General features: G+C 35.3%; 1 protein-coding gene across 4 annotated transcripts; it reads right to left on the reverse strand.

Annotated features, from left to right (window-relative positions):
- Positions 1-414: 414 nt before the first annotated feature.
- Positions 415-11,121, reverse strand: LOC113675436 (uncharacterized protein KIAA0930 homolog). 4 transcript variants are annotated; one of them, XM_089185107.1, is made up of 14 exons: positions 10,972-11,121; positions 9,192-9,346; positions 6,944-6,987; positions 6,548-6,608; positions 5,368-5,445; positions 5,183-5,211; positions 4,821-4,893; positions 4,661-4,726; positions 4,419-4,493; positions 4,084-4,262; positions 3,004-3,182; positions 2,606-2,642; positions 1,852-1,928; positions 415-1,353 (listed from the first exon to the last, which is right to left on the reverse strand). In XM_089185107.1, exons 1-14 carry the CDS (start codon positions 11,069-11,071, stop codon positions 1,316-1,318), a joined length of 1,191 nt encoding a protein of 396 aa, XP_089041233.1. In that variant the 5' UTR covers positions 11,072-11,121; the 3' UTR covers positions 415-1,315. The 4 variants fall into 4 exon arrangements, with proteins under 4 accessions (XP_089041233.1, XP_089041231.1, XP_089041235.1 ...); XM_089185105.1 differs by having other exon boundaries at positions 2,606-2,645; XM_089185109.1 differs by lacking the exon at positions 4,419-4,493.
- Positions 11,122-11,132: the final 11 nt, after the last annotated feature.

The raw sequence follows: 11,132 nt of genomic DNA on the forward strand, positions 1-11,132 counted from the left end.
AAGGGTAAGGTAGTATAAGTTTGTAAGGCCAGGTAATTAAACCCTCCTGCTTCATCTCATTCTGCCACTACTTTCATGCTGTGTACTATTACTAATCGAATGCCTGAAACAGGTTTTTTTCTTTCTTATGGCCAGTGACGATCACTTTTCCACCAACAGCTCAGTCAGACTACAAATCCTAAGAGTAACCAACATCTGATTTCTCCTTACAGAAATACTGCTTGGCTGTGTAACCGCGTGATGCGGTTCCAGTCAAGACCCATAAATTGACCCTTGCTCACCATAGAGTCTCCAGTAGCTCAGTGGTTAGAGCATCCGACTAGATCACGGAGGGTCGTGGGTTCAAATCCCATCTGGGGCTCGGATTTTTTCCGAGTTCTCCAAAATTTAATTTATCATTTATTTCTTAGAAATACTGCTAAGTCATTTAATAAGATCATGAGAATATAAGAAATGGTTGCCAACCTAAGAAGCATGGATTGTTTAAAAAAATTCTCCATGTCAGCACCAAAGGGAATGTATAGAGAAGAGTAAGGGAAAAACCAATACTGTTTGGGAATAAAGGGTTAACATAACTGTTTTCACTAATGCTTTCTCTTTCAGTTCTTCCTGCTGCACTAATCTGATTCTCTAACATCAATAAGTGTACATACAGCATTTTCAGTTTTGCATTCTAGGCATATTATAAATAGAGGTCAATAAAAAGTAGACACTGCACTGCAGATGGTAATTAGAAGGTTGCTATCCATATAAAAAATATTGATTTCTTTCTATACATAATTATATATGTGATTTAATGTGCTTTTCGATAAAATGCAACCTAGGAAGTTATAGATGCATTAGCAAATATGCATTTTAAGCTGCCAACAAAAATGCCATGGACCTCTTGCAAAACATGTGCCACATTTCAGAGGGCTTTAACCCTTTAATTTCCACTATTGACCAGGACAGAATTTCTCCCAACAATATCAATACAAAATCAAAAAAAGAGAGAATATAAATCAGGGGATTATTAGTTAATCCACTACCAAATTCTCAGGACTAACATCAAAAGAATGAGATTTTGGTAGTGAAAAGGTTAACTGACAATGTGGCAGACTCAAACCATTTCTTTCACATAACTCCATTAAGACATATACAGATTCTCTTGTTAGAAAAAGGAAGGTTTGAAGCATTGTCTGAAAATTATAACATAAGGTGCCTTCAGCAGCACAAGATTGTTGTGTCAACAGGGGTGATTATATTTGGCAATGCACGTAGATAAATAATTTAGAATTTGTACATAAACCATATGACTGATTTATTTGATTTAATACTAAGATAATATAGGAGGTTGCCTCACTTCCAAAATATCTGCAACATAGATTAAAAAATGTCACCATGAGAGAAAAAAAATGTAACTATGAGAGAAAAAAAAATGTCACCATGAGAGAAAAAAAAACCAACAGCCAACTAAAAACAAATTTATGAGAAATCAATAAGTTCTCAATTGAAAATGCCTCTGGCTTAGAACTATATTCAGCTGATTACAAACAGAATTCATGTTGCTGCAAATCTGTTTAGTTATAGATCAAGTTATGGTAAAAGTGTGGTAAGAACCATGGCAAATCAGGTGCAGCCGATTACATCATTGAAGTTCTTGCAGCATTTTGATGTCTTCTGTGATCTACTCATGTAGAGATGCACCACAACATGGAATCTATTTGTTTTGCATGATAAAGAGCAAAAAGTTGGTAATGGTGATGTGATCTATGCCTCTGTCCTCCAATAGATCATAAGTGAGTACCAATCAGGTACTATTTAGTTTATCATACTAGAAACTCTTCATAGTTGGCATACAAGAAAACTGACCTTTCATAATTTTATTCCATGGTAGTGTCACGTATGTTAAATATGCAGAGAGTGCAACACCATTAAGGGATTTTTTCCTGCAAAAAAAAAAAAAAAAAAGGGTTACCTGGTACAATATTAAGGTCTGAATGGAGTAGAACCCTTGGGGTTCAATGGTAGAAATAGAAAGAGCAGCGGCTGGAACCTGGGAGAGGGGGAGAGTGGAAACCAATGATGAAAGATACTCAATAGCTGGAGTGAAAGGAGGATAAAAAAAAAAACAGGAGAAAGGGGGGGGGGGAAGGTTTGCAGAAGTGAGAGACATAAAAATTAGGAGTTAAAGAGGAGAGAGATGATGACAAGATAGAGTGAACTAAGGCTGGGTAAAATCTATACTAGCCTATAGAGCCTGTCCAGTTGAAGCTCATTATGGTGGTTTCCGTAGCATGAAGTGACTAAGGGTATTACTACTCCTCCAGATGGGATGCCAGTTTATTGCAAGGTTACCCCTAATACTTCATCAGGCTTCCTTGATAATTTGTGTGTATCCATTTATACTCAAGGGTGGAGAGAGACACAATGGAAGTTAAGTGTTTTGCCCAAGAACACAATGAAATAACGAAGGTGGTCATTGTCACTAGCTGTTCAATAGTTTTGACAACCCTTTAGTGTTCCAGTGACTGTTTTCCACTGACACATTATTTTTGAGGGCACATAACCATTTACTAAGATTGCCAGAACTTTAACACATTATATACTATACATCAGAGCATACCTGAGTTTCACCCATTGCTGAGATGATGACAATAGACCTGCTAGGCAACAAAGAAAAAAATCAAACTTGTCAGGATTGAACAGCTTGGTCACTCATGCCAAAATTTAAAATCAGTGCTTTACATAATTTAAAAGCCTCTGTCATATTTGGCAACACTCTGCATAATGCAGTGCAGTGACAAGAAAATGAAAAAAAAAAAAAAACCTTACAGACTGGTACTAACAAAAAGTAGACATTCAGGGGGATGACAATTAAAAGAAAAGTTTACCTTAGAACCTAATTATTCTGATTTATTTGTTCTTATTTCACATTTTTGTCTTAATTTAGTATCTACACAACAAAACTACCTACATCTTGCAACAAAAAACAGTATTTCTGATTCAACAGCTATGCTAAACCTTTTTTCTTTTTGTCTTGACTTGTATCACTGTATTTTGCACCATCGAGATCTGTTGTCCATCTGGACTCTACACCACAATTGTAGCATTTTTCATCTTGAACTTGCACTTGGTGGTTTGTCGAAGAGGAAAAAGTTAAAGAGGAAAAAGTTGTATTTCCACACTCAGCACATGTTCTCCTGAGGACAAAGAAACAAAAGCAAATTAGATTTATCGTGAATATTTCAAAATCAAAATATGAACTTCTCCAATACTGAAAACTTTAAACTCTCCAACCTGTGACCTTTTGGTTGCAACAGTAAGCATTAAAAAAAAAATTGGTGACTAAATCTATCAGTCAGGGCCCAGTTGTTCAAAGGGCACATACTGCTATCCAACAGATAAATCACTGTCCAGTGGATAAGTCTTAAAAAACATACTGCGCCATCCAACAGATAGATATTTATCTAGTGGATAGAGTTATTCACCCTTCGAACAACTAGAGCCAGAAAGTTGTCATTCTTTGTTTGGTTCTCCTGTAACAAGCTATGAGGATTTCATCATGACCATAAATTCTTTCTTTCTTTCTTTTTTTTCGAAATTATAACAGTGATAGAGAAGCATCCCATTCCATATTTCTCTCCAACCAAATGGACCACTATACTTGTAAGCATTCACCCTTTGACTCCAAATGGTGACCAACAAATAACTTCTCCTTACAGTAACAATACAATGTCAAGCAGAAAGGTGCTGAGAAGAAAGAACAACATCAATGTTGGGAGTTGTGCTTGAATTAGCCCTTTAACTCCCAAGATCAAATTGTTAATTCTCCCCTCGAGCTGCTACATATTTCCTTGTAAATTAGTAATGAGAATTTGGTGTTATATCAAGATAACAATTTCTAACTGATAAGTTTGAATATCCTCATCACCTATTTGCTGGATAATGTAAGGATATTATAGGGAGAAGTTTTTTGTTGATCACTTCTGGGAGTTAAAGGGTTAAGAACAGATTCTCCAAGTTAAATTATAAAAAATGCACAACAGACTTTTTAAAAGTAAGATCTTAGGAGGGAAAGGGTTTATCTACACTGTAACATACCATTCACTATTTTCAGAGTCCTCTAAACCACTTCTCTCCTCCAGTCCTCTGTGTTGTGTAATTGCCATCTCTGCATGGCCTTTTCCACCTGGACCTTTCATCTTGATGAACTCTACATTAGCTGGACCTTTCCACCAACCCATTGAAACTTTACGAGCAACCTTACTTGCTACACTAGCCTGGGTCAAAAACGCAACACAGATCATAATGATTAAACTGTGGAAAACAGTATGGAGAATGTGCATAATGATTTTAGTGTAAAGGGTTTTAAAAAGGGTATAAAATAGAACACTATCTTGCACTTTTTCTAAATAATTACTGTGCTGCATACTCACTCTCCCATCATAAACTTTTTTGAGTGATTCATATCTTATTGATCCTAGGAAGATAACTCCTTCCACTGATTCAGTCTAGAGACAAATTAACAAAGAAATCTGATTCAAGTGTTTGTAACAGAATGTAAGGACTCTTTCTAGCCACTTTCAGTGAGTTAAAGTTGAATAAGGCCACGTGAAATTTTTTACAACATCTTCATTTGTTGTCCAGTTGTTTGAATGTTGATTTCAAAAAGCAATACCTTATCTTTAGCAACCAATTCCACACAAACCATCTCATTTTCTTGTAGTGCAAAGTCTCGGAATGTCTGTTACAAAAACAACAAAATTTTCAGTATTGTCAAGATAGCTGGCATTTTTAATGGTAGAGCCAGATATTAAGTAACCAAGCTTGTCATTTACCTCTTCAAAATTGTCCAGAATAAAAAATATGTTAGGGTATGAAATCTCTGCAGAACTTCCTTTTGAATCCATTCTGTATTAAAGAAAAGTGGTGTCACACTTTACAGACATCAGAATTGCACAAGAATCAAAAGGACTCTCAAAGTCTATATAAAATTAATGTTGATCATTTTAATTTCAGTCTGTAAATAATTCAAAACTAGAGACAAAGGCAGCTGCCATACAACACTTGCCCTAAATGTTGCTCTAAAGAGTCTACCACTTCTTATTGCACAATCCCATTTTTTTTAAAGGATTTTGCTCAATCAGGTTCCCTGCACTTCTCTCTAATCTTGAAGTTCAAATGGACTGAAACAACTCACCTCCTTCGGTTAGGTGAAGCATATACCTTCTGTGGATTTAAAAGTACAGAAATGATATTCAGTCTTAGGGACATCATTAAGTTGTAACAAAATCTGTGACAAACTTTTTGATCTTCATGTGAAGTAAAGAAATTTGTAAGTATAAATTAAAATGGATGTTGATTATGTTTTGGAGTTATACTGACCTGTGATATTCTACTAAGTACTCTCATTTCTTTCTCTTGAGGCTTTGTACATATTGCACAGGTTAGTGTGTATTCAAACTGCACAAAAAATAAACACCAAATTTACTGGCACATTTTAAGCATAACAAATAAATTTTATTTAAAGTGTTTCAAGGAAAACAAAGTAGTCAGTATTAACAGTGCAATTATTTTTTAAGTCAATGATATACCAGAAAGAAAACCATTGGTATTCATTATCCCTCAAGAAGGAGAATTTCGGGAACTTTTTTACCTCCATTCCCCACTTAATCCCATTCACATGGGTGTTAGGGTTCTGTATCAAGCATAACAATACGTTCAGTGGCAACTGAAAATTGGAAAATGTTTATCTCACTTTGAATTCAGCCAAAATGGTGGCAGCTTGGATTGCTGACACTACCACAATCTTAAGCTTAAGGTGATTCCTCTCTTACTTTCTTTAAATGTTCCCTACCAATGCCTGTTTCGAAATATACAATTATGAAAAAGGTAAGTCACCTGACTTGTTTAAGAGATATGATGGGCCAAACTTGCCCCATTAGAGCCTTTGCTAGCACTTACTGTGCACGTCATTTCATTGTTTCACAGTGCATTTTTATGTTGGCTGGAAGCAAGGGTTTTGTAGGTAACACTTGAAAAAAACTTGATACTTTAGGGAGAAAGTCTTGAGGAAAATTACACAATTTCAAACGACATTGACTCAAAACATTCCTCACCTCATTGCTTTCAAGATCTTAATTTGCATCCTTGAGTAAAGGGCTTTGTGCACACTTTTAGCAATACCCTTTTTTCCCCTTAAATGAATTTTTAAAAAATTTCTTCAATATATAGGGGATGATTTGTACACAGAAATTAAGCAATAAAAGTTATAGGTCATTGTGCTTGTTCAAGAGGTAAAGAGCACTGTACCTCTCAACCTGGTTCGTTGATTTAAAAACAATGATAACCATGTTTTTGGATTGCGCTCACCCTTATTTGCCTGATCACATGATTGTTATGTGCAGTACAGGATGCACAGCGCAATACTGAGGAATCACCTTGATGCTGCTCTTGTAGCAATGAGCACTCTCACTACTAAGGCACTGTACCTTGCACATAAGCAAGCTCAGGTGATAATGCAAACAAAGTAAATTTCAAAATTTAAAAAAAATTTATTTCTTACTTGATGCAGAATCAGGTTGAGATAAACAGATTCTTCCCAGTCAATTCCTGGGTCGCCCAAGCTGTTAACAGTAAAGAAGGTATCAAAGGTTTACTCCTAAAAACATATGGAATTACATGCAACTCATGGCACTCAATGTACTAACAACCCTTTCCCTCTCCAGATCTCATTTATTAGTAATTCTCCTTACTGTCTGCCAAACTATTCTCTAAAAGTTAGTTTGGAGAATTCAGCATTGGATCAACTATCTAATGATCCCATAGTTGATATATTGTGAGGAGAAATTCTCTTGGCCACTCATGAATGTTTAAGGTTAACAGTAGATATAACAAAATCAGAAACAAAACCATACCATATGAACAAACTGTTTATATCAGACAAATTCTAGAAACAAACCTTGGAAGAACTTTTGAGTCTTTTCTGAACACAGCTATTTTTGACTGTGGAATAATGCAAAAGAAAAATGCATGGTTATTATCAAATTAACAATTTATAGAAGATTCTACAATTCTGGAACAAAAATATATTTCTGCAACCAAGAAACCCTTCAAAATTCAGGTAAACTTTCAAAGTGAATAGATTTCTTATAAATAGTGAAATAATAAATACATGACCCCAACATTGCACAAGAGTATAATAAAAACACAACTAAATACAACATTGATAATGGAACAAACTAAAAGTTCACATCACCACCAAATACTTTCTTACAGCAGTGATTCATCATGTCCTCAAAATTTACAAAAGATGCACAAATTTAGTCTCAGTTGCATCCCTTTGAATGCACAAAACTATCCTCTCTCTATGACCATTATAACTTGATGACTGTTAAATTCTGCCATAACAGCCTCCTTGACCATTGCTGGCAATATTTTACAAAAATCTTTGTTCTTCAATTCAATAAACATGCTCTGTGTTTCTTTCTGTTGCTTACTTAGGAGAATGGTGTTAAGATTTCTGCACAGCCCCATACTACTGTAAAACAAAGCTGTAGTCCCAAAGGCAATCTATGGTTTTCCCCACTGTTTTCTTCATCCAAGAACTTTATGCATAATGAAGAATGGAGCTGTGCACAATCTTACCACAATGACCTCCCTTTTGATAATATGAGCTATTTGTGCAATTATATGGAAGTTAGAACTTCCACACCCTTAACCCTCTCATTGAGAGCAACCTGAGCCACACCCAATTTGCATATAGACAGGCGGGTAGTTGCACAAATGCCTTGCTCGCTATCCAGCACCAGACATACAAGTATTTAGATAGTAGTGACTATAGCGCAGTGCGAATTTTTACCATGGACTTCAGTAAGGCTTTCGATTTTGTGAACCATGCTATTTTGTCTGCCAAACTGAAACAGCTACCTCTAAATCCGTACATTATCAATTGGTATCATAGTTTCCTCTATGCAAGACAACAATGTGTTGTTAGTTATAATTTTTTAGGACAGTGGAAACTTGTCAATAGAGGAACCACACAAGGTAGTGTAAGCGGACCGTATCTTTTTAATATATTTTTGAACGATTTGGAGATTTTTTTTAATGGTTGCCCTGTGCTTTTTAAATATGCCGATGATTCCACTATTCTTTCGCCTATCACTAGGAATAGTGACCCGTCTGCCGACTTAGTAGGACAGTTCTTAACATGGTGTAAAGACAATAGAATGGTCTGCAACCCTTGCAAATGTAAAGAGCTGGTTGTTAGAAAGAAAAATCATAATGTACTCTACTCTCCAATTAATAATATTCCCCAATGTAATAGCTTCGTTTTACTAGGAGTAACTTTACAGAGTGATGGAAAATTTGATGAGCATGTAAGAACTAAGCTTGTCAAAGCAAACAAGTGTTTACACGTCCTACGAACATTGAGAAAGGAACATTACTCTCAGGCAGAGATTGATCATCTTTTTATATCGATTGTTTTGGCTAATTTTAGCTATGCACTTTCAGTCTATGGGGCATCTGAGTCCGATCTTACGGTTGTACAAAATTTTTTAGACCGATGTCATAAACGCGGTTTTATCTCATTTCCAGTTTTTATCAAGAACCTTTTAAACAAACAAGACAGAAACATTTTGAAGAAACTAAAATCAACGGATTGCCACCCCCTGAAAGATATCATTCCTGTCCAAAAGACATATCTACACAATCTCAGGAAAAAAGGCTGCGCGCGCCCGAAAATTAATACACAGCGCTTTATGAACACATTTGTAAATAGGTTGATATTTAAGCTCCATTTATTGTAATGATATACTTTTTAATTCATAATATGTATGTAGATTTCTGTAGCTTTTTCAATTCATTGTAACATAAGATATGTAGTTTTATCTTATGATGGAATAAAGACTTTAAAAAAAATAAAAACCCTTTAACTCCTAGATCAAACTAGTAATTCTCCTTACTACCAGCCATACAATTCTTATAATGTTAGTTAAAAGAATTTAGTATTAAATCAACTAATTATGCCCAAATTGATATTTTTCTTTATTCTCATTACTTATCTGTTTGATAATTATTGTATTGATATTGTAAGGAGAAATTCTATCTTGGTCACTCATGGGAGTTAAAGGGTCAAATATGTGACCCTGATTTTGCACTACAGCATTATATCCACTTTCTTTCTAATAACAACTACCACTCCTGACCTCCTGATGATCTTTATCAACTTTTCCATCTTTATTTGAACTTTTCCCTCTCACATAGAAAAGAAGGTCATCTCTTGTTTCATCTTCAGAGCAAACGAAATACTGCGAGAATAGTCTTGTCCAAAACGACTCAATAGCCAAGACAATGAAACCCTCTGTATAAAACAAGAAAAGAAACATATTCTTACAAAATAGGCAATCTAAGTTTTTATTCAACATAATTTCATATTAAGTAACTTAACAAATAAGATACTTGCAAGGATAAAAACCAATTTCAACTTGTCAAATTGAGTTGTTGACCATCAACATTTAAGGCTCCTTCTCTGGATTTCACCTTTTTTGAGTGCACTTTTAATTTTGCATCATTAACCCTTTAACCCTAAGGGTGACTGGCATCTAATTTCTCCTTACCATATCACTCTTGAATCAAACATTGAGTTCAGGAGAATACAGGAGCTGATCACTCACTAAAGAAGCTCATGATTGTTAGACAAATTCTCCATGTTAGCATCTTAGGAAATGTTTAGAGAACAGTGCAGAGAATATGCATACTGATTTTAGGGTGTAAAGGGTTAAAACCAAAAATTAATAAAATATAAGATGTAAGCTTTCATGTAATGTAAGTTTAATCAGATTTGGTTTTGAATTGCATTCATAGGAACAGAACTCATGTCAAAGGTCATGTTTGTATTTGTTCTGCTTTACAAATAAAGGACACCAAGCCCTTTTCTGTATACTTTCACTGTATTTGCACATGCCTAGTTTCCCAATATACTACATCTTAGCTTGTGAGTTTCATAAACATCAGCAAAAATCACACAGCAAAATTCGCTTGGGTGTTAACATTAGCAAACTGATCATAATCTTTACATCTTTTAATTCATTTTATGTAACACTGAAGCTTGCTGTTCTCCTTGCTTCTAACAGTTAACCTTCCATAAATAACCCTTTGCACCCTAACATCAGTGTGCATATTCTCCATACTGTTTTCTATACATTTCCTAAGATGTTAACAAGGAGAATTTGTTTATCAATCAAGAGAAAATGTAGTTCCTGATCATTTACTTTATTCTCATGACCTTACTGTGTGATGCAGGGGTTATAATGTTGGGAGAAATTAGATGCTAGTCACATTCAGGGTTTAAAGGGTTAAGACAATAAACATAACGTCTGAGTCAATTTGTCACTGATGGTGAAGTAACTCTCTGGGGTGGTGGCGAGTTTGTTATGGGGGCAACTTGACCAGACACCTCTGTATTCATATGCAAGAACTGGATGCTGTCAGGTTTAAGAATGGACAGGGTGGATAAATTAAGCAGAAAATCAAACGTATTTACACAGCTGAAATGAACAAACATCTGAATGATTTTATGAAGAAAAACACGTAAAACTCGACGAGAGAAAATAGCATCATACTTCATGATACAGCTGTCCAGATTCTTTCTAATAATGGGGAAAATCCGTACTAGAGTTTGTTACATTAACCTTATTCGAGCTTGCATACAGCTTGACCTTTCTCGAGCTCCTGAAGGGTAAAATTGTACGAGCTCAAAATATTCGGCTAGTTGTTGGCGAGATCAGCGTCTGCAGCTAAATCGTAGCATTCTCTGCGGTGTTTCACTTGATTTGTGTGAAAGTTAAAATAGGATACCAAACACAACCACAAGTAATTTGACTCATCATCTGATTGTCATCCATGCTTCAACTATGGTTAGGGTCAAACTGAAACGTCAGATCTCCGAAAATATATCCATTTTTTATCTACATGTGTTATAATTACCTTCACTTTCTTTATCAAGATTTTCTCTTCGTCTTTCTCGACATATACTCTCCAAAACTTTTGTTATTCCATCGTTACCTGCAGTGTGGGCGGCCGCCATATTAACTTTCTCGTCACGTGACGAGAAGGAGATGCATCGGATTCTTTTCGTTTAATGTTAC

The sequence above is a fragment of the Pocillopora damicornis genome, chromosome 10, assembly GCF_964200805.1.
Source record: "Pocillopora damicornis chromosome 10, jaPocDami1.2, whole genome shotgun sequence".
Classification (NCBI taxonomy): Eukaryota; Metazoa; Cnidaria; class Anthozoa; order Scleractinia; family Pocilloporidae; genus Pocillopora; species Pocillopora damicornis.